This window comes from Lepisma saccharinum, chromosome 17 (assembly GCF_977018435.1).
Source record: "Lepisma saccharinum chromosome 17, izLepSacc3.1, whole genome shotgun sequence".
NCBI classification, from domain to species: domain Eukaryota; kingdom Metazoa; phylum Arthropoda; class Insecta; order Zygentoma; family Lepismatidae; genus Lepisma; species Lepisma saccharinum.
In genome coordinates this window covers 44,992,316-45,017,232 of record NC_139245.1, presented here as the reverse complement: position 1 = coordinate 45,017,232, position 24,917 = coordinate 44,992,316, and the positions used below count along the sequence as shown (strand labels likewise).

Genomic DNA, 24,917 nt, shown 5'->3' with positions numbered 1-24,917 from the left:
ATCAAAATATGCTCTATCACGTAGAAATGGCCAAATATGCCAAAATATTATAACTGGACAGTTTCAAACATCAATATCTAAATGCTCAGATATTTTCACATATGTACTATTTTTAGTTCACTTTATGGGCGCAATACACAATTAATACTTTCTCGAAAGTTTTAAATAAAAATAAAAAAGATCTTGCTACAGTGAAAAAAAACTCGAGTAAATATGGGAGTAAGAACGAATCCACTTCGAAAATGACTGTATATTTCTTAAAAAATATGCTGAATATGACCGAAAATCCATCAAAATATGCTCTATCACGTGGAAATGGCCAAATATGCCCTTAAAAAGCACCTTAATTTAATTAGTTTCTTCATAATATGAATTTCTACATGTTTAGGGAACATATCACCATTACCCCCAAAAAAATATGCTAAGTCATGAAAATCCTAGCCGTATTGATAAGTGGATCGACAAGCTCCACAGAGGATTATACTAGCCGCAGGTCCAGACGTTAGAGCATCGCTGGCCTGCAAAACTACAGTTAACGCGGTGTACCACGTGGAAGTGAGGTTGTCTTCTCAAGAGGTCGCCCCTTGCACTCAGTTTCAAGAACAGAAGTTTGGACTCTGTAATCGGTTACCTAATGAGTCAAGGGTTCGATTCACTGGTAATCCAACAGATTGTCCATCATGTGATTATCACTGCAGCCGCGATTTCGATACCCGACGGTTCGGGTCCTAGTTTCGACATCGGCGTTCCTGTGTGTCTCCATCCATTTCATCCAATCACTATTCATCATCGTTGTTGCGATTGGCCAGAAATGGCAGAAAAACTACGTGTAATAAGACAAATACAATCTTATTGCCTTCAAGTGTACAAAATGCGATATACCTACTACTACCACACGAAATATACTTAACTGAAACGTACGAATTTTAAGAAACTCGTTATTCCAAAAGAAAACTGTGGATCTGCTTGAAAGAGAATGCCACATATTAAAAATTAAGATAATAATACGGCATTCGGAACATTTTCTAGAAACTAGTTTTGATCACTTCTGAACACATTGAGTTGGTTTGGTTTGGTTTGAGTTGGTGTTTTAAGTCCACTTTATGCACAGTAAGGCTAATCGGGACTGGACCTACAGTTTAAAGTGGGATTCGAACCACTTGTGCCTCCACCGGGTATCGAACCCGGGACCCCTTGATTACAAGGCAAAGACGCTACCACTGCGCCATGGGGGAGGCCCTCTGAACACATTGAATCGAAATGTGTACTGCCAAGTGACTAAGAATGTTCAAAAACTGAACATACATGTTTTTACACTATTGTACGAACTGGGTTCACTTCTAGCAAATTCTTCAACAGTTTTTCATATGTTGTGTACTTTTTTCTAAATAAGGGAATTAAAAGTGGTTTCTAAAAATTGTATTTATTTTCTTTTCATAATGCTCATAACAGCGGCGATGGGACTCAATGCGCTGACCACGCAACACCAAGGAAGATTGTGTCGACAAGGAGCGGAAGTTCCACCTAACAACTCGATCGAGTAGTGGTAACGTCGCCGCCTTTGTAATCAAGGGGCCCCGGGTTCGATACCCAGTGGAGGCACATTGCACAGTGGTTCGGATCTTACTTTTAACTGTAGATCTAGTCCCGATTAGCCTATATGTGCATAAAGTGGATTTAAAACAACAAATCAATCAACTACATGACCATGTTACAACAAAGTAAAGTGTGCAGAAGAGAGAGTCGGGATTCTTATTGCACAAATGATATGGGTACCTGCATATGGCGCCGCCGTATCCCTTTTCATGTTATTGATTACACTGCGACGATTTCTTCCCTGGGGAACACTTACGGTACGACTCGCAAAGAGATTGTCTCTAGACGCACATAGGCGGACATATTTGTGCAGTTGCATTCCTTATTGACGTTCCACGTTTCAGATACCCCTGCAGGTAGCGTACAAAATAGAAAAGCGATATTTCATATTGTTAAGAAAAACATCACCGCGTTTCGTTATTGCTGCGTAATGTAAGTCACCTGCAATAAAAATGGGACACAGATTCCGGGAGAGGAGACCAAGCGAACTAAAACAAGTTCTCTGCGCAAGTAGAAGTCGAGAGGGCTCAATCAATGAACGCGTGAGAGGGTGAGTGCATGGAGGGGAAAACTTGGCTGCAGAGACCTGCCGTTTGCAGCAGCGCGCATTGCTTTGTTCCGTCCACTCATTTTCTTCCCCTCTCTCACGTTATGAGCTGCCTTGCTCCGCAGATTCCCGATACAGTGTACTTTACATATGCCGTTAAATACAAAATTTCTCCTGTGTTAATTATTACGCAAGAGTGAATATAGGGCATTTAATACACACAAATCTATTTTGTCGTTTACAACAATTCATTATAACGACACAGAATTATTAAATTTTATACTACCAGCAGCAGACTCGAAATTGAGGTGAAGTTTACTTTCGGGACTGGACCTACAGTTTAAAGTGTGATCCGAACCACTATGTGCCTCCACCGGGTATCGAAGCCCTTGATTACGAAGTGACGACGTTACAACCATAGGGAGGCCCAGCAGCAAACTATTTATGGGATCAACACCAAGTTTACTTCCAGCAAGTGTTGCTATATTCAACTGCAACTCAATCCGTTCGGACAATAAATGGCGGTAATAAAGTGTCACAGGACATCACTTTTTAAATCCTCACAATGTTTCAGTAAGAACTAACTGTTCTTCGATTCAAATACGCAACCTCAACGAACACCCGAATGTAACTGGATCTCGCTTACCACGTAACAACCATTCGATACTCGAGAGCGCACCGCACGGGTCCTCCCACAAAGCGCACGAAGCAATTCCTGCACCGAACGAGCTCTCTCGTGTAACCTTGGCAGAGAGGCAATTGGCGGTTTTTGTCTTCCTACTCGGCCATCAGGGAAGCATCTGACGGATTCACTCAGGAATTCCATCAACATTACCTTCGCATCAATCGATTTAGGGCTGCGTGTGGTTTTTGGACTTTCCTGTTCGGTACGAGTAAATAAGTCTCAAGAACTAACATGCCCATTGACAATTTTTAATGATGATGATCTTCCTGTGGCGACCGAGGAAATTCAATTATTATAAAATTTTTGATAGAGACCTGTTAAGTGATAATGGTCATGGATATTCCACAGAATATCTTGGACCAAAAAAATGACTGTTTTGCACTTGTCTACTTGAGAAAAACCCTTTCCAAGGTGCTTCTGGTGGTCCTGTGCGAGTACCGCATCTGAATCATATCAGAAACTGCACCAAAATTACTAATATCATGAACATGTATGCATTCATCCTGGTCGTGAAATAATATGGTTAGAACTAGGGATGGACGATATCGGAAATTTAATATCGCGATATATCGTCAAGAAAATATCGTCACAGACGGTACGATACATTTTCCGTATCGTGATATCGGCGATATATCGTCTCCACGATACATATCGCCAAATATCGTGACGATATATCGCTCACACGATGTATACGCTGTAATATCGTGACGATATATCGCCGACACGATATGATATATATTCTAAATATCGCCAAAATATCGTGACGATATATCGTCTAGTTCGCGATATATCGTCTGGGCTAGTTAGAACAAAGCAGCCTCGGTGGGCGTTCTTTTGGGAATGTCCCTTCATCAAATGAATCTTCTCATCATCCACCTTCATCGTCGCGATTAGCCAAAAGTGGCACAAAAGCGAAGCGAGATAATATATTTTTCTTTGTCATATTCAGCGTCGCTTTTCTGCCACTTTTGGCTAATCGTGACTAGTAAAAGTGATCTGAAGAAACGCTCACAAAGAATGCCCAGGCCGGGATTCGAACCCGGAACCGCGGGCGTCTTGGCGCGCTGTGGCAACCACTCCGCCACGGAGGTCGGCGAGAAGCGACATAATAAAGTATACCAAATACCAGGTTGACATAGAACAAATAATTCTCCACGTGCAATTCTCCCGAACCCTTGTTAACTCAGGAATACACTGATTGAAGGAATGGAGGTCTCTCTTCAAAAACTATTGACAACGGGAACAATTAATAAATGTTTCATCTACGTACTTTCAAGTAAACAAAACTACAATCATTCTCGAAATAAAAACGCGCCAGTTAGAAGCCTTAATCGGTATAAATGCGGTGTCACAGTCAATTCTTTTTGTTAGGTTTCTTCCTAGGGAAGAGAGTCCTGTCTGAGATGATGAATGATCTGTCGCTGATCAATAACAATTATTACCTCGTGCTGAGGGCCCTTCTCAATTTACTCTGCTCTCTGAGCTAGAAACCGACTCCAGTTTTCTTGACGAATAGATTTCTTGCCAAAAGTGCTTAGCGCCAGAAAGTAAGGAGTCAAGTGTCTCTTCCTTAGTACTATATAAGTATGCAAACGTCTCGATTCTTCACCGCATCTGCAACCGCAAACAATGGATGTCGGTCGTAGAACGTTGAATCACCACTGAACGTCAATGTCCACCGACATGACAAGACCGCCACATCGCACTTTGCAATTCAAATTCTGCAAAGCCAATTTGCAATTCTAAAATTCGGACACGGTAAGTGGAAACATTTTGCTACCGTAAACGTAAATGTCCATCAATGTCTCGGGTTGGTGGCCATAACTGTAATGATTTTTATATTCCCTTCGTCGTGTGCCAAAATGACGTACATGACATTCTGGCCCATTAACTATGTACATTTACCTCCACGGAACGAGGGTGGAAAAGTTATACGAACGCCGGGTCACGTTACTGAAATTACTTTATGAAAGCGGGTTCGGTGGCTTCTGATGGTAATACATTTACCAAGATACTCGAGCCTATCCGAAACGATTTGGTTGGACGGACGATGCCGTGGACTGGCATTCGGAAGAAGAAGGGTTCAATTTCAGCTAGTTGCCTACCTTTTCAGATTTGTCCTGTTGGTGTTATGAATGCCTTGATGAACTCTTTCATACAGGGTGTTCTGCTTAGAAGGATCGAGAAATAAATGCTCACCGTTTAAAAACAGAGAAAGATATTGCTATTAGAGCCGAGCCGATACAATTTTCAACCGACACCCATAACGGTACAGATTCCCACAATTAAAACCTGTCCAAATTATTGATTAATATTAGTGAATGAGTATTATTATTAAGTATCAATTTACCAGAAATTTGATTTAAAATATTAAAAAATTACACCAGAATATAAAAATAACTTACGTAATCACAAAATACAATTTTCACGTAGTTTATGTACAAATTCAAAGAAAACTTCGAATTTTGCAAAGCTTTGCTTCCGAATTTATACGCCAATAGTGAATACACGTGATTGCGCATGCGCGACATGCGGGAACACGCCTGGCACTATTCAGTACAGCAACAGACACGCTACGCGATGGTAAGAATGTGGACGCTTAGATGTCTGCAGGGCAACTCCAGGCGCATAGAGCTGCATTGACCATTTTTTCCTAAACTCTGAGAGTTTCTACACCAAAGTATGTTAATAAACCATATTTACACTTCAAATCATTGATTATTTCTCGATCCCTCTAAGGCGGAACACGTTGTATACGGACGTCCAGAACTGTCCTGGCGATAGTGCCTAGATTGAAACTTCGGGTAAAGCTCCTGGACACGAAAAAAAAAATTCACAATTTATGTGATGAAAACTTGGACCGTAAAGGAATATCAAGCACAAAAGCTATTTTAGATTTTTTGTTTTAATCTACGTGTGGGGGTTTTGGATCCCTCTTTACGCACAGATGCCTCCCCGATGGCGCAGTGGTAGTGTCGTCGCCTTGTAATCGAGGGATCCCGGGATCACACTTTAAACTGTAGGTCCAGTCACGATTAAACCTTACTGTGCATAAAGTGGACATAAAACACCAAATCAATCAATCAATCTTTATGTACAGATAGTCTAATCGGTACAGGATCTACAATTTAGGGTGTGATCCGAACCCGGCACCCCTAAATTACAAGGATACGTTACCACTACGTCACCGGGGAGGCACACAAGAGGACACTGCGACAAAAGGATGCCCAAGGAGATTTTCAACTTCGGTGATATTCATCACCACAACTTCCAATAGCCTACAGTCAGACAAATTTCCAGGATGTACTGCCCAATCAAAAACGGAAGTTTTCCGTTTGATTTGAATTGATTTTTGTTATTTTAGTGTCGTTTTTCTGACATCTTTGGCTAATCGCGACGATGAGGATGAGTGACGATATGATGAAGTTGATGAAGGAACACTCACAAACATGCCTAGGTCGGGATTCGAACGTGGGATATTTGGGGCCGTAGCGCGCTGAGATAAACACTCTGCCACGGAGCTTGGCTGAAGTTTTCTGTACGTTTTCTTCAATTTGTTAGAAGGCACGGGTGAAATACTGAAATTGTATTAGATCTCACCATAAAGTTTTGAATAAAGTGGAATGAAAAATAACAGAATGGTCACATTTGTAACTGGAGGAAAATCTAATGGAATTTAAGGTATGTAACAACTAAGAGTAAGTCCAATTACAACTAATGCGAAGCAGTTAACCTTTGTTACTCTGGGATCTGGCAACGAGCTAACGACGAAGAGAAATCCAACGTAATCTGCATCGTGTGCATTTCCACGAGTTCACAGGGATCGTATCGGAATTCGAGCAAGAACCGCCGCGGGCACATGTGCACTGCGAGCAGAGCATGCGTGGTGTAGTGTGGTTACACACGGTACCATGAAGAGAAACACTCGAATTCCTCTAGATGAATGAAGTTTTCAGAAACAAACAGGACTGGGTATTCGATAGGGTCTGCCTTGGAAAAATCTGTCACAAGCAAGCCCGGTTGGGAACCCGCACCTCTTCTTTGAGTTTTGTTTCAAGTCCACTTTTTGCACAGATAGGCTAATCGGGGCGGGATCTACAGTTTAAAATGGGATCCGAACCACTGTGTCGGTGGAGGCTAATCCCACTCTAAACTGTAGGTTCAGTCCCGATTAACCTTACTGTGCATAAAGTGAACTTAAAACATCAAATCAACCAATCAATCTAACCACTGTGTGCCTTCACTAGTTGTCGAACCTTTGATCCCCTGAAAACAAGGCTACCACGTAACCACTACACCATGGGGGTGACTCCTTATAGGCTGTTGTGGAGCGATATTTACCCTCTCGTGCGCAGGGGGATATTTTGTAACATCTTGATACGGATAACGATACAGGTACGAGGGTCACTATTTATATTTTGAGCCTAACAATGAAAAAACAGGAATTTGGCATTGAAAACTGCTTTATTGTTTTTCGAAGTATTCTCCTTTATGGTCAATACACTCTTGCATTCGTTCGAACCATTTGTCAAAGCAGTTTTTCCAATCTTCTTGAGACACCTCCATAATATGGTTTTTGAACGCATCAACGGCGTCTTCCGCCGACGAAAATCGTTGTCCACGCAATTTATTCTTGACATTCGGGAACAAGAAGAAGTCGTTGGGTGCCAAATCAGGACTGTACGGCGGATGACCCATCAATTCGATTTTTTGACTGTTCGTAAAGTCGGTTGTTAGACGAGATGTGTGACAGCTGGCATTGTCTTGATGAGGAATGATCCGACGGCGTTTGTTTGTTTTCCGTATTTGACCGAAGACCTCTGGCAAACAAATTGTTGTGTACCATTCAGAGTTGACCGTTCTACGTTCCTCTTAAGGCACAGTTGCCACATGAACAGTTTTCCCGAAAAAACAGGCGACCATTTGTTTCGATGTGCTTCGAGCGCGAACAACTTTTGTTGGATTGGGTTCATCTTGAAACACCCATACAGTCGACTGCTGTTTTTACGTTCCGGCTCATATGCATATATCCATGATTCGTCACCTGTTACAATCTTATATACGTCTTTTGAAGCACCACGATTGTATTTATTGAGCATTTGTTTGCACCAATTGACGCGAGCGTCTTTTTGAGTTTTTGTCAAATTGTGTGGGATCCAACGAGAACATACCTTTCTCACAGCTAAATGATCATGTAATATTTTATATATGCTGGTGGAACTAATGCCTATGGTTGCCTCAATCTCACAGTATGTCACATGACGATCTTGCAGTATTAGGTTTTGCACAGCATCAATGTTTTCTTGAACAACAACTGATTTTGGACGACCTTCGCGAATCTCGTCGGTGAGCGAATCGCGGCCACGATTAAATTCGTTATACCAGCGTTTCACAGTGGTAAAGGATGGGGCTTCATCGCCAAATGTGGAAGTAAGTTGATCGATGCACTCTTGTCTTGATAATGTACGTCAAAAATCGTAAAAAATCATCGCACGAAAATGTTCACGCGTTAATTCCATTTTATTGTTGTCGCGCAATCTCCAAGGCAACATAAACAACACAAATGAAGCTATTGACAAAACATTTGAAGTACGTTATGGTCAATAATGCCAGACGATTCGTGCAAACGTCAAATCGCGCCTAACTTCAATCAGTGTTGCCAAGGCTCAAAATATAAATAGTGACCCTCGTAGGAAGAAATCAAATAATTACCGTTACAGGGAGTTGCGAATAAACAATGAAGTCGCATATAATTGTAACTTCCTACCCTTAACTTCGGTAGCATAAACACTCAACAACACAGATGTGTCAAATTCAGGGTAGCTATGATTTCTTGATTATAAAATTCTCTGACATTTCCAGGTTTTTCAGTCCAAACAACTTTTTTTCACCATAACAGATCCCCACAATATAAAAACAACAGAAAAAGTTCATAAACAACATAATCTTCGTAAACCATACACATTTTTTCATTTTCTAGCGGATTTATAGTGTCGTAGAAAATGCTGCGTTTTTGCTTACATTTATAACTACACAGCATCCGGAGAAATTTTTCTTGCACATAGGAATTCTATAGGAAATGCCAACAAGACTAAGATCTATAAAATAATAGACTATAACCTCACCTTCAGCAACCTTTCCGATAATTATGATCATATTGTCAATGTACTTTAGTTATCAATCAGATATCTGGACTGCAAGTTTTACTTTGATATTCTTTCTAATATCTAGTATTATAAAAGTGAAAATTTATTACAGAAATTCGAAGGAACCACAATATTGCACAAGACTGAGAATCACAAGAAAGAAAGAAACAAGTTTCTGAACTGAATATTTTTTGGGAGTGGAATCACAAGAACCGAATCCAGAAGTGGAAGTGAACTGCTTGTTCATTTTGCAACTTTTTCTCTTGCAGAATCCAAAATGCATGTAAATTCCAGATGATCTGCAAAATTCTCTGACATTTTCCTGACAAGCAAAATTCCCTGACATTTCCCTGTTCTTCAGGTTTTGCAGACGCGTAGCAACAATGAAATTGTTCAAAATACTTTCACCTAAAAGGGAACCCTTTTTCTTTCTCTTTTTCATATGTAAAAAATTGAAGCTTGAACATCACATCTGAAGGAAATGTATGGGGCATCACATCTGAAGGAAATGTATGGGGCATCACATCTGAAGGAAATGTATGGGGCATTTTAAAAATAATTTTGTCTAACTTCTGAACCTATTGGTGACTAAACTCTCCACACCATGATAAAAGCTACGGCTGTACAGTGGAACGAACAAGTAATGCTTGGTATATTGTTAATGAGTATTTTAATTTTTCTCTTGCATCCTAAGTGTTTTTAAGAACTCAATGTTTACGTATGTTGTTGCAGGGGTCTTCAGCAGCTTGTTTGGTGTTTTGTTTCAATTGTGAAAGCTCTCATTACATAAAACTGAGAGAATAAGCATTGTGATGAGAGTTTACTTAGTAATACGGGGTTGCACCAAAGTCATCATGCTATTTGAATTGACCTTTAGTTTGATATCTTGTTTATATCAGTAGTGTTTTGTCAGTTAAATAGAAGATACTAACGAAATTTATTGTGTGCGAAAATGAACAAGTATACCGCACATACAGTCCGCGAAACATTAGCTCTTTTCCGTGACACTTTTCCGGGCAGAGTAATATCCCGTTTTGGTGATTTGCCATGGCCGACCAGGCCCCCCGATTTCACCGCTCCAGATTTTTTCCTTTGGGGATATTTGAAGTCATTGGTTTATGTGAATAAGCCAGAGACGTTACAGCAACTAAAGGACAATATTCAGCATGAAATTGAAAACATTTCCCCGCAGATTCTTTCCAACACCACCAACGTAATGGTGGTCGTTTATTCGATGTTATGTTTAAAAATTGAGGACATAAAACTTACAAGTATCAATAAAAAGTTTAACACAAAAAAACTACTTTGCTTAATTTCAAACCCAAGCTATAGGCTAAGAAAATCAGATGATGACTTTTGCGTCACCTTGTACTTATGCATTCTACTCCACAGTAGGGATGGCCACAAAATCAGATAACGGATATTCGGATTTCAAATTATCCGATATCAGTTTCAGATGTAATGGATAATCCTGATATCCGAATATGCGGATAGAACAGATTTGATAAAGGATTTGTAGAAAATCCGTACACTGAAATACCAACATGACGAATAAAAGAATATGTGGATAGCTCGTAAAATGGATAAAAGATAAAACTGACCGGATAATGCACACATTCGGATATCCGGATAGAAAATTATCAGATATCTGGATAAAATTTTATCCGGGTTTGGCCAGCCCTGTTCCACAGGAGCACAACACACGCCTGCGCAGAGGCTACGGATGCAGGCGCTTTCGCTTCGTTAGCCTGTTAGAAAATGTGTTTTCCAGGCTGTACAAGGGAAACAAGAGTATCCTATAGGTCGCTCCCTCAGACCCGTTACAAAACAAGTAACACGAACTATTCCACAATTCCGCTTTTATTGACATTAGCCTCAACGACTGGTACGTTTCCGCTAAATATTGAACAGGATCGAACACGCCCGGATTGTACCCAAGTGTCACGCTAACTTCTGCTCCACATGGATGTTTGCATGGAGCCATGAAATTCCGTATGCGTCGTTCCAGATACGACACACGGATATTAAATGCATACAACACAAGGCAATGGACCATAAAGGCAGGTAATGTTCCGAGGCTGGGTGACTGAGGCAAGCGGAGATGTCTCTTAGTACTTGTATGCAATGAGGATGTTAGCACCTGCGCCATGGTATCATGCCAGTCTGGATCTCCATTGTTTCGAGCTTAGAAACATTCAAGATAATGGCACCAAATATCGGGACAGCTCCGACACTTGTTCCTGGAAACTCTCATCACACCTGGACATACACACTGGAACTTGTTTGGGTGTGCATTGTTCTTAATCTTATCTATGCTTTCCTAGCCTTGAGATGAGACAGAGCGTACTGTGAGAAAAATAAGATCAAGTCAACTTTGTGCTCAAGGAGGTTCATCGGGACCGGAACTACAGTTTAAAGTTAGATTCCAACCCCTGCTCATTATGTTGTTCTTGAGTTTTAAGTTCACTTTTATGCACATATAGGCTAATCAGGACTGGACGTACGGTTTAAAGTGGGATCCGAACCACCATGTGCCTCCACCGGGTATCGAACCCGGGACCACTGCTGACTAGGATGGCATCGAGACGAACCTTGGCGGTGTGTCTGTTTGGAGTTGTAGCTACTTCTCCCGTCTCGATATTTAAACATCCGTCTCGGTCTTGTATCGAAATATAGTGTCTCAACAAAATGCACAATGAGTCAATGAGCATATAGGTTATTTCTTTATTTATTTATTTACATTAATGAACTCAACAGGCTGGCGCCCAGTTAGAGCGTTCAGAGATACAGGTTTTCATACACGCTTCAGTGACCGTTATTTGATACTGTTTTCATTACACTGTTTTTAAATTTTATATATGGCATAGAGAACAAATCAATATTTTTGTTACGCTTTTCTAAGGCATTGTAGAGAACACTCATTCTCCAGATAGGGGATTTCTTGACAATGTTTGTTCGCGCTCTATTCACAAAAAAGGTTTGATGATTGGGTCGCGTCTTATTGTTAGGAACGCGTAATTTAAATTGTGAGATCCAAAGAGGAGCGCGAAGTTTTCCATTATATATTTGGCCTCCCATATGGCGCAGTGGTAGCGTCATTGCCTTGTAATCAAGGGGTCCCGGGTTCGATACCCGGTGGAGGCACAAGTGGTTCGGATCCCACTTTAAACTGTAGGTCCAGTCCCGATTAACCATAATGTGCATAAAGTGGACTTAAAACAACAACTCAAACCAAACTCCATTATATATTTGGCTATATTTTAAGGCACACAACTTTTCCTAATAATATTCTCTTCTTGATGCCTCGTTTCGACGCTACGGGCTCTTGGGAATGGCATCTTATCCTGAACACACATGCAACCACACCACATGTTCACAATTGACACTAATGTGTTTACTGTGCAATGACTTATCTTTAAAGAACCAGGTAGTAGATGTCCGCTTGGAACGTCTGAAAAAGTGTCATAATAAAAGGTTTTTTTTATTTAAAAAAAACAATATATATCAAAAACCGCAACGATACCAAGTCTCGACAAGTCTCCTTACGATCCTCAACTGCTCATGCTTTCACCAGGGATCAAAGCTGTTAGTCACTACGCTATAGGCAAAGTCGGGCAAAGTCGAACAATTGAACAGAGATGGACCGAAAATGGAAGTAATTTCGTGTGACTTTGCATTTATTGCAAGAAATCTTTTCTCTTAAAAAAATTATGAGTTTAATTTTAAGGCTTTGAAGAACCTTCAACCTCCGAACTGGGGGACAGAATATCTATGGGATCAATGAGTTCACATTTGACAACCCAGATGATCTTATTCAATGATGACGAAAGTTCACTAAAAAAGTAGTTTTCTATTTTTGATAAAGTTCTGCGCTTAGCTAAACAATCAAAAATCTTGTTTTAAGGGACAATTGAAATGAAAAGATAAAAAACAGTGTAGACAAATTTAAAGTCTCAGTGAATTTCACAGAGAATACGAGTTAACTTGGCCACTAGAATTTCGTCAGGCCAAGGAAAAAAAAAAGCACGTATCGTTTCACTAGCTGAAAGGCGATATCGTTTCCAGCCCCTATGATTCCTCGCCAGAGATAAAAAAAAAAAAAAAGAGAAAGAACAAGTCAGCAGGGTGTGCACATGGTAACAGGAAAATTCCGTGACAGCGGTGCCGGAAGAAGTTTCGATTTTTTTCTCTCCATCGAGACAGTGGTGCTAACTCGGTCATGTTAGTGCATCAGGAGTTTCTACCGGAAATTGCCATGAGCACTACGTAAGAAAGCTAACAGAGATAATGATGAAGCAAGCCAACCGCAGAAACGATAGCCACTCCTCGCATCTATGACTTGAGCGTTTCAAGATTTATGTGGTTTCTCCCTTCCATCCCTCGCCTTCTTGTAATTTTAGGTCTTCCCCATGGCACAGTGGTAGCGTCGTCGCCTTGCAGTCAAGCCTTGCGGGTTCGATACCCTGTGGAGGCACATAGTTGTTCGGAAACACCAATTCAATCAATCAAGCTTTTCTGTCACGTTTGGCTACCCGCGACGATGAAGATGAGTGATGATTAGTGAAAGTGATGAAGGCACATTCATAATAAACACTCATGCCAAGCCTCGAACCCGGGAACTTCGGTGACGAGATCGAACATGCATGTAATGGCTTGAATTAAAGTATTAATTACGTCCTACGTAAGTTGCAAGTCTACGTAATATCGATTTTTTCGCGTCCCAGTTCTGTATTCCAGGAACCGCGAAGGTGGGCTACCGGTTAACTATTTGGTGTCAATAACATAACGGCATTCTACGAGTTTCTACTAAGTTTGAAGTGAAGCTGTGGTGATTTCAGTACTACTATCTGACCAAGAAAACTGAGACTAGCATGATCCGATAGGGCAAATCTATTCGATATAGGGAAGGTAGGTATGATCGAAACAACGGTAGATCAGACCCGTATGTATGCGTTCGGTTGCTGTTTTAATGCTCACTTTGTTGTGTTTGTGATTGCTTTCACAACTCTTAACTCCCTTGTTAGCGTAGGCTATTCCTTAACCTGTGGGCCTCCCCGATAGTGCAGTGGTAGCGTCATCGCCTTGTAATCAAGGAGTCCCTGGTTCGATACCCGGTGGAGGCACATAGTGGTTCGAATCCCACTTTAAACTGTAGGTCCAGTCCCAATTAGCCTTACTGTGCATAAACTGGACCTAAAACACCAAATCAATCAATCAATCAATCAATCAATCTTAACCTGCTTTCCTTCTGCGTTCCACCCCTACTTTGCACTGTAATCGTCCAGTCAGCGCATGCGCACTTTCGTTCATAACGCAGTCGGACTATATTACCTAAACTGCCTTATTATTAGGGACAGAATTGTTGTTTTAGGTGCTGAAAATATGCACTAAAAGTTGAAACATATAGGGTGTTTCATATAGGACGCCGAACTAGAAAATTAAATAAAAATAGGGAAAATATCATGAAAATAGTTATATCTCGCATATATGTAAGCAGTAACATCTCCCATTTACGTATGAAAGACAATGTCAGGCATATGTCCAAGTGCCCAAGTGCAAGTATGGAACAAGTGATTGATTCATGGAAATAAAATTTTGGGTGCGTCAGCGCCTGGAGCTATTTGCATTCCCGTTACATTATACGGGCCAAGACTCTTTCCATAGCTAAAAACAACACGTATCTCCGAGTACTATCTAGGTTAAAAGCTGAAGCTGTAAAGGGTGGCATCAGCACTTGAACAGCCCTACAGAGAATTATACTGGCTGTAGGTTCAGGCGCCAGAGCCTCGTTGGCCTGCAACTGTGCAGTTACCGGGGTGAAAGTGATGTTGACTTGTGGATGCCTTCCTTCACAACAAATATACATCCATATAGCAACCGTTACTACTGGTAACCTGAAGGCAATGCCTATCCGGTTACACTATAGTCACTTGGTACGCAAAGCCAAACTGTCCGAGTACCAGGAGGGCTACAAGATTACTGATGGGCACAGTTGCAGCGGCCCTCAACTCAGGAGAGTCATCGTCGCATCCACGGCGGTTGGCTCCCCTTCGTATCTGCTCCCTTCGGTCCAGCTGCTCTTTCCAAAAATACACCGGAGAACTCCCTTCCCTACAACAAGGAGCGACGCTGTGGGCAGCAGAGTCCCAAACGAGATTATTTTTTCTGAGGTGCCCGCAAAAAAGGCATACACCAGCAACGTCCTTATGGGGGTATCAGTATTGGGAAGAGAGCAAAAATGCCAGACGGGGAACGTTTCATCAAGTGTAGCACCTCGCATATACTGGCCGATCCAATTCTATTTGTGATATCAATGTAAACGAACATTTGGACTATTCACCAAGCTGCAATACTAATAGATCTGATGCCATAGTGGTTCGAATTCCACATTAAACTGTAGGCCCACTCCCGCTTAACCTTGTATAAATTGAATTACAGACAGACCCAGAAATTGGAATGAACAACAGAACTCTGATAATGTATGGGTTTATAATTACCCGAAATGAGCTTTGAAACCTGATATATCGACGATAGATAAATAAAAAAATATCAAATATCTGTACTTGGCCATATTTAGTGCATGTTTCTGGAATTTCATACACTTTTTACTGAGGAACAAAATGTTAACATTCCGGTTGTATGTATTGAATATTCAAAATAACAAATACTTGAATCCGAGATTTGATTGTTCACGTTTGTACGTCCCGTCGTGGCCTTTCGTGTGGCCTGCCTTAGTATTTACAAAACCCACTAGTATTAGCAGATTTAGTACATTATCATCTTAAATGTTAGTATTGTGTGCAATATGGCCTGAGATCAACGGTTCGACAACTTACTTGCCCTGCAAATAAACAAGTTTGGCGGCCCTACTTTCAGCAATGACAGGCCAATCGACACTAGACTTACAGTTTTGAGTGGGATACGACCCTTACTAAGTGGATTGCTGCATGATAATAGTACGATTTCGAAGAGGACACCATATTAATAATATATCTAGTTATTTCACATGCATCGATTTGAAAATAAGCACAAAGCAGCATGTATGTTCCAAGAATTTGCATCACACTATGTAATCACTCCAAAACACTCACTGGGGCACCGAAGTTGTATTTACGAAACGTGTGGGCGAGACACTTGAAGCTACAGACAAGAAGATGCGAAAACAAAATCTCAAAAACAACACATTCGAATACGAAATTTCGCAATGAAATTAAAACTGTAAAACATTAATAATTACCTTAGGCCTAAACCACTTCAGGCACTTCATTCTGTCTTCAGTCCACGCAGCCAGACGACAGATTGGCACTATGCAGTCCAAAAGGGGATTTGGAACAAAGAAATGATTCACCACAAAAACGCGCTATCAAGCTTCGGAACAAAACAAATTTAACGTCATTCACAATTAAGGTCATTCCAGGGGGTGAAATATAACAAAGCTGTGTTGCCAGTTTTCTTAAATGTCACCATAAGGGTCTGCGGTACCGCGCTTATCAATCAGGTGTGCTTACAGAAATTACTCACCGCATCGAGCTTTTTTAATAATATTTACAACTCGGTGGCGTGTCTAATGGGGGTTAGTAGGGAATATGTCCGCATCACGTCAGTTGTTACCTGCAACCAAAAAAGAATTAGCCAAGTGGGTGTAAAGTGGTAGAGATAATCCTTACTAACGCAGCCTGCAACAGATACACCCCAGGCATTTTCTTGTTCCCTTTAAACTTCGGCTTAACCTTTGGCCGACGTCAGCGAAGTCTTTTTCAAAATTTCCTCTAATTTCGAAAAAAAACAACCGAAAACGTTATGATATTCCACATTCTGAAAACTTACATTGTTGAAATATACATAAATTTAAGATGAAAATCTCGCAACCTTTACTGAAAGCGAGTGTGACATTAAAAGTTTTAATCGTGGACAATCCCACTCAAGCGAACTTTGTAACACGATGTTGCTTTCACTTATGAACCCCGACCCTCTCTTCCTTCCATGTGTAAAATATTCATCCATTATGATGAACGTCAATCAACTTTTACGACCGGTACTGTAATGAATGTGTATCAAAAGCAGAAGTGGGGAGGTTAGGATTGAGTGGCAGCTTTCCGAAACCTTTGGAATATATATTCGACATTAAGGATGTTTTATGCATCAATGGGCTTCAGGGAAGGGTTGAAAAATTTCGACATGGAGGTTGTCTGTTAATATCCTCAATATCATCCTGGTGTTAGGAAGAAGGAAACTGAAGCACTACCTCCAGATTCATCGCTCCATGAAATTTTGTGAATTGAACCTTACACCTTTTCACAAAGCTGCAAGTTGGCAAGATTAAATTTTCACATTTTGCTATCACTCTTGATTTAAAGAATCAGATATGCACATTAATATACTACGCTGCTATTATGTTGTTTTGAGACCTCAAAGATAGATATACCATTCCGAAAAATTAAAACCTTTGTTGTAGACTTTAAATTACATAAAGTTTGTTCTTGCTGCTTTATTTATTTATTTCCCAAAATCCCAGTGCGTTGTGCCGAAGTACAAACAATATCAGTGTGTTTGACAGTATAATAAAACTTGATATCTGTCCAACTTGGTGCTCCAACAAGGTATGATCTGAGGTCTATTGAATTATTATATCCAAAATTGGGACTCGGGAAAGCAACGTAAAATGATCTGAAACGTACAGTTAAAATGGAAACATATACATTATTAGTTTCTTACATGACAGTGATCATCAACAAGTAATGAATGAAATTTAGAGATTAAGTACAAAAAGTCAATATTAATTGACTGTTTTTTTTCCATTTCGCTTTTCTGCCACTTTTGGCTAATCGCAAAGATGAGGATGAATAGTGATCTTATGAAAGTGATCCAAGCACACTCACAAACATATATTCGGTACACATTACCGGCTGTGAGTCTATGTGCGAGAGCCTCGTCACACTAAACAAGGAAGTCCATGGTGTGCTGATGGACGATAGACTGACATTTGGATGGCTTGATAGGATACTCCTTACACGCCGACTTTCTTCAATCGAGCAGGTTTGCAACTAAGGTTTCAATGTAAGACATTTGAAATATCGAAGACCGGTCATGAAATTTCGGACACGGTCTATTTTTTTTATACATTTACTGAAAGTTTGAGATAGTATTACAAGAGAATTTTACTGACTGTAATAAATACAACAAAAACAAAACAATGTGACACAAGGGAAGGGGTACATTCTTAGCTATGATCGGAAATTGAGTTCAGTCAACATTTGCAAGTGGTTTACTGTAAATATATAATAGAGAGCTATGTGGAAGGGACAACATTAAGTGGAATCAATATACTTAGTTCATTCAAATGAAAAGGTCCATTTCATTTTCTCTGAAAAAGCCTTTTATACGAGACAGTAATTTCATGTGTTTTGTATACCTACAGGTATATGTGACGTCTTAGTAATGAGGCATCAGCGCATGCGCAAGTGTGTCCAGGTAGAACGTGTCTGTTATCTAATCACCTTCACTTTCTTCCCCCCAGGTGGAACGCTGTGCTGAACAATGGAAGAACAGCGGGGTGTTATTCGGTTTCTTCATGCCGAAGGAGTACATCCAGCGGACATTCATAGGAGAATGAAAGTTGTGTATGAAAAATGTGTATCGCACAAGACAGTGAGAAACTGATGTAGGCGTTTTCGTGGTGGACGAAACACATTTAAGGACGATGCTCGGCCGGGACAGTTGAAAAATCGCATTCCTGATTGGACAGTGGCTGCTATTGACAACCTTATTCAAGAAGACAGACGAATATCCCTGGCAGCCATTGGCGAACAAATGTGCGCACAATGGGTGCCAAAGTGTTTGTCAGAGGAACAAAAAATGTGCAGAATGGGAATGTCATTGGCTCATTTGATGCGATACAGGAATGAAGGTGAGGACTTTATCAGCAAAATCATTGCTGGAGATGAATCCATCTGTCCGTATTACCAGCCAGAATCAAGGAGGGACAGTATGGAATGGAAGCATACAGGATCACCAAAACCAAAGAAAAGCAAGTCACTACCTAAAGTCGGCAAACTTATGATGACCGTATTTTTCTGACCAAGGGCCACTGCTAGTGGAGTTCCGGAGGGACACACAATTATTGCAAACACGTACTGTGAAACACTGCATCGTCTACGGACATCAATCAAGAATAAGCATCGAGGAAAACTCAGCAAAGGCATCATTTTACTCCAGGACAATGCTCGTCCCCATACAGCCAGACAGACACAGGATATGTTGCAATCATTCCATTGGGAAGTGCTAGACCACCCTGCCTACAGTTCTGACTTGAGTCCATGTGATTATCACATTTTCGGACCTATGAAGAAACACCTCAGAGGACGACGCCTTGCCTCGAGTCCTGAGCTGCAGGAAGCTGTCGGGGAATGGTTTCATTCCCAGCACAAGGACTTCTTCTACCAAGGAATTCATAACCTTGTTTCAAAGTGGAACCAGTGTCTTACCTCATACGGTGAATATGTGTAGCCAACTACTGTAATAAAGTTTCTGCAAGGAAATGGACCTTTTCATTTGAACGCACCTAATAGATTTCAGACCGAAGCGACACGGGCCCGTTCAGTCTATAAGCATTCACCGAACATGCGGTAACAACGGACCACCGCGACGGTATTGAGGAAACGGCTTGGTCTGAGAGACACGTGCAGCTGTCACTTCGGTTCGAAAGGTTACATTGATCACTGAGGGTTCGCTTCCAAGCGACGTGTGTAGCTTGACTCTTCGATATGAAAGCTCCCGAGTTTGTCTTGGGGAGCTAGATGACAGTATCACATTGTAAGAGCCCTGTCGCAATTAACTCTTCGATAAACATAAATTAGTTGTCAAGTTCCAAGGTATGTACTATAAAGATATGTCGACTACCTCCTAGGTTTGCCCTTGACCTGCGACACTTAATCTTACAATAAGCAAACGACCGTTCATTGATGGGAGAAGATTACGAAAAGGACCTGCAGAGCAGATCTCACGTACCGTGCAGAACAACATGTGATGCATCAGGTGACTCACGATGCGAGTATTGATTGCTGGCAGGAGCGTAGCGCTGACTCACTCGCTCTCTGCTGTTCTCCGGAGCGACTCCCGATTGACGGAGGTCCCCCGCGGAATTACACTTCCGTACGGCGATTGCAAATTGAATGGGCAGGTACGAGATAATGCCTGTCGGTGAACGAAGCCGGGAGCCGAACTAAATGTATTATGCAATAACCACTTTCAGTTCCCATAAACCCACGTTACAATTAATAGAACAACCGAATGAATGAGTTTGGCTCTCACCACAGAGATCAAAACCGGTTTGCCTACATTTAGGATTGAGGTAGTCGGACTGCCAGGTAGGTTCCCGCGGGGTAGGTGATCTGAGGTGGGATTTTTCAGATACCCCTGCATTAGAAACCTCTTGGGTTGACACAGCCTAAAATAAAATGGGCACCGGGGGTAACACTGAAGGGTAAAGGCGGAAGTAGTGTGGTGCTGATTAGTGCATCTCTATAATGGCAGAGTTCGTGCACTTTCATGGTGTTTGGTTTATTTCACTTCGCTTTTCTGCCACTTTTTGGCTTATCCCGAAGATGACAATGATGAAATTGATGAAGGACACTCGCAAAGTACACCCATGCCGGGATACGAACCCGGGATCTAGCGCGCTGCGTTAACCACTCCGCTACAGAGATCGACGATGGCAAATAATAACAAGACACGCCAGACTATGTCGTAATATTTCCAAAATGAAAATGAAAAGGGTAATACTCGTAGAAGGAACTCAGATACCAGATGAGGGTGGCCACTCTAGTATAATTCCCGGTTTTCAAGGCGAACTTTACAAAAAATTCAAGGATGCAAGCAAATGTTACCTCTATTTCAACGTTACGACCGCCTCTCACCACCGACACAAACGAATATATTAACAATATAAAGGGTTTGTGTGATTCCAATGTATACAGAAATTCTAATTCAATTCAATTAAACAGTATATATACTACTTAAAACATCCAATTTAAGGTGCGGAGATTGCATTTACCATTTCACATACTCAGACGCGAAATACCTCTACAAACACAGGTCACAAATATTACGAAGATACCATACTTCGAAAAATTGTTAAGTGTACAAGAATTTACAAATTTACCTAATCAATTTCTTGCAATAAACTTCCATCTGTCAGGTAGATTGTTGTGCAAAGTATAATAACAAAGTAAACGGATTGAGAGAATTCTGTTTTATTTTCCATGCAGCTTTCTTCTTCTTCCTTGATAAAAATAAAATCTAAATTGTGAAAAACTTGCCTCAGAGCACTTACAAATATGTATAAATTCAATGGGATTTGGCTGAATAAAAGTCGCAGTTTTTCACGTCTACGGAGAAAAATTCAAGTAGAATTCACGCATAGTTCCCGCAGCCAATAATTCACGCAGAATTCCCGGAATTCAAGGAATTCCCGGTGAGCAGCCACCCTGCAGATATTGAAAAGTACGATCCCTGTCATTAAACAGTGATATCGCCGGCAAAATATGTTAATTGCAGGAGGAAGAGTTTGTGTCCAGTCAGACGCGAGGACCCTAAACTGCTTCTCCCCCAAAGACCTTTTCCCGCAGCGAGCTGGGAAAACAAGAGGACTGTTCGCTAAATGGTCGTAGGAGGAGGAGAAAACTTAGTGTTACGCTTATGGGAGTATTATTTTACTTCTCTTGGGAATATCAAACTTCGGATGGCACAGAAAAACACAAGAACGAAAAGAGGACAGTTTAAGGATTTGATTGGTAAGCGGAAAAATCGAAACTTGCATTTGTTTAGCCGTAACTTAAAGTTGTTGCGTTTTTCTCTCTATAACGAATGCATGGGATTCTGAAAATTCATGTTCATCATATTTTTCAAACATCGTATCTAGCTTAATAATCAACTTTAAAAATCGCTTCCACTTGCAACATGGGGAGAAATTCAGATTCTCTTGTTGCTCTTGTACAGCAGCCGGCCCCCGTGGCGGAGTGGTTAGCACATCGCGCTACGACGCCAGGGGTTACGGGTTCGAATCCCGGCCTGGGCATCGATGTTTGTGAGTGTCCATTCATCAATGTGATCATATCATCACTCATCCCCATCTTAGCAAATTAATCAAAAGTGGCACAAAAGCGAAGTAAAATAAAGCAAATCAATCAATCTCTTGTACACCAGTTTCTTTTCCCCAGTAGCAATACCCATTCCGACGATATTGAAATATGCACACCTAGTGTAAAACTGTCACTCCTCGCCTTAAATAGGGATGTTATGAGTTGCAACAGCCGCCGCAAGCAAGCAAAACAAACCCAGCCACAATAAACGAAACAACCAAATGAAATACTGATCTTAAACTTACAGTGTTGTGTAGTCCATGATTCTACCTACTTCTCCAACCTCGCGTAGATTCGTTCTCTTCAGCTAATCTCGACTTCCACGGTCGGAATGTATATTTACATTTATTCAAGGATTTCATAATCATCCTGTCAAGGAAGAATCTGGGAAAATAATTATTCTTGGAGGAAATTGTGAAAACATTTGGTACAAAGGAAGCAGGAAAACCACAGCATAAAATATGCTATCATCATTCATTTTCCACTGCATATTGAATATCACTACAAACACTAGAGTTCCATCTCAATATGTGTCCATGCCCACCTGGAAGCAGAACACAATGCCATAGTGCCATTAATAAACTTTGGAAAGGTAGGGAAGATATGACTGCTGTGAATCACGTTTGCAAAATAATAATAATAATTAAAGATCAGACATGGACAAGAAAAATTATGTTTGTGAGTAGTAACAAAAAAGTGCTGGTCACGAAACGTATGTCTTGCCCGATTTTTTTTTTACAATTGCTAACTAATTTGTGTTTCTTCTGTGTATTAATATCTGACATAAGTTCGAATTTTTACACAGTGTAATTGCAACAAACATAAATAGTACATAAGAAATATTCACTGCTAATAGACTTGTCATGGCTGCACCAATCTTCCACACATTCCATTAATTCTTCTGCGTTACCGTGTCCAAATTTTTCAAAAACATGCAAAATGCTAATTTCTAGTGAAATTCGTCAAAATAGAAAATAACTAGAATTTCCTCTCAAGTGTTGTACAGCTTAAATTATTTTGTCTCACTATTGAAATACTATGTTTGGGGCATCCTTAAATGCAATTACTCAAACTATCTAGCAATCCACGAAATATTTCACACTTTGGTGCAATGCATCTTCAATCTTGCGTGACAAATGAAATCAAGAGGGTTTGCTACTTAGATGACTCAATGACAAATTTAAAACGTGGGTGGGTCTGCACTTAGGCTAGTAACACCTGTCACGTCATACGGGGTCCAAGTCCCTTAGCATAACAGACCAACTCGTCTTTATGAGGACTGAATTCTCCTTACCCAAGTTAAAAGCGGAGGCTGCAAAGGTGCGACCAGCACATGTATGAATAAAAATAAAACCCAACACATCATACAACCCCACAGAGGATTATACTGGCTGTATACCCTGTCCCAGATATCTCTGGAGTAGTAACGCGAAACGGCTCCACCAATGAATACGTGAGAAAACTCGATTGCGTGGAGGAGGGAAGGCGACTGCAGCCTTCGCAGCAGCGTGTACTGCTTCGCTCTTCCAACTTGATTTCCTCCCCTTCTCTGACGTTATGCGCGGCCTTGCTCCAGAGATACTGAGATAGGGTATAGGTCTAGATGCCACAGCCTCATTGGCCTGTACAGATGCAGTATACAGGAGGTGTACTACACGAAGAGAAGTTGAATTTGGGTACCTTTCGAGATCACCTCTTACACTCCTCCTCCCCCGCGTATCGAACCCAGGGCCCTTGATAACAAAGCCGCAACGACATCGCGGAGGCACCGAAAAAAAATCACGCAAATGTGATAAAGGAACGCGATTCCTTCAGTGAACTATTGTGATACTTCTTGCATCGAATCTTTCAACAGATTCCAGATTAACCCTCGTGCCAAAGTATGTTCCTATGCAAACTAAACATTCACACCGACACACTCGACAAAACTGGGAATTCCATCACGAGTATATATATTTTGGTTTCCGCAATTCCACTGATTTGCTGAGATAAGATACACTGTGTAGATAAGAAGCAGGTTTATACGAGTATCGTCGAACGGTCCGGGAAGTTAAACTTATACGGACACAGCATACCACAGCAGAGGAAATGGGACAGAAATTACAATCTGGGAGTCGTTAACGGTGGGGGGAGTGGCGGTAGCTCCCATCCCTAATTATATAGAAAAATGTAAAAAAATTCCTTGCCCAACATGTCAAATGTAGCCAATTTTGACTTGGCCGACTGAGGCATTTTACAAAAACTTTCAATAGAATGATAAACTGGGCTGACTTGGCAACGAAAAGAGTGATGTACAAAAATAGAGGGTTCCAGTGGACCCCTCCTGGTATCACCTACACTCCAAAGCAGCTAGTTATCAGTATGGAACGGAAATCCGTCTCCTCCTCAGGGAGGTTAGAGCCAAAGATCAAAAATGAACCAACACAGTCTTTCCACATGGAGTTGGCCAAAATTAGCTTACTCCAAACCTTGCTGATAAACGAGATACTACAATAATATAGGATTGGCTACTTCTACTAGGCATTGCATCGAAATATCCACTACCACCATCGAGAAATGAATGATTTGAAGTACCTCGAGATATTGCCACTTGTGAGATTCAAACGCGTTTCACAAATTATAAATTCAAACCCCCATTTCAACTACCAATTCAGTTCACTCACGTTTAATTTATTTATTTATTGATAAAATTTCAGATACAGCACAGTTGGCCATTTTATACTGAAATTGTCAACAATGAAAATGCAAAGATAATAATAATAAGCAAAACATATTTAAAAAATAATAATAAAAGTAACAAAATA

At 40.9% G+C, this 24,917-nt stretch overlaps 1 protein-coding gene across 9 annotated transcripts in view; it reads right to left on the bottom strand.

The window, feature by feature from the left end:
* pnut (septin 7-like protein pnut) overlaps window positions 1-24,917 on the bottom strand; it is a 244,743-nt gene that overhangs the window by 105,939 nt on the left and 113,887 nt on the right. The window contains exon 1 of one of the 9 annotated variants that reach the window (XM_083139394.1): window positions 16,212-16,256. The exons of the other annotated variants lie outside the window; for them this stretch is intronic. Coding sequence (XP_082995520.1) covers window positions 16,212-16,241 — 30 coding nt within the window. The 5' untranslated portion in view covers window positions 16,242-16,256. Of the gene's footprint in view, window positions 1-16,211; window positions 16,257-24,917 lie in introns of those variants that run through there. 9 annotated transcript variants of the gene reach the window in all.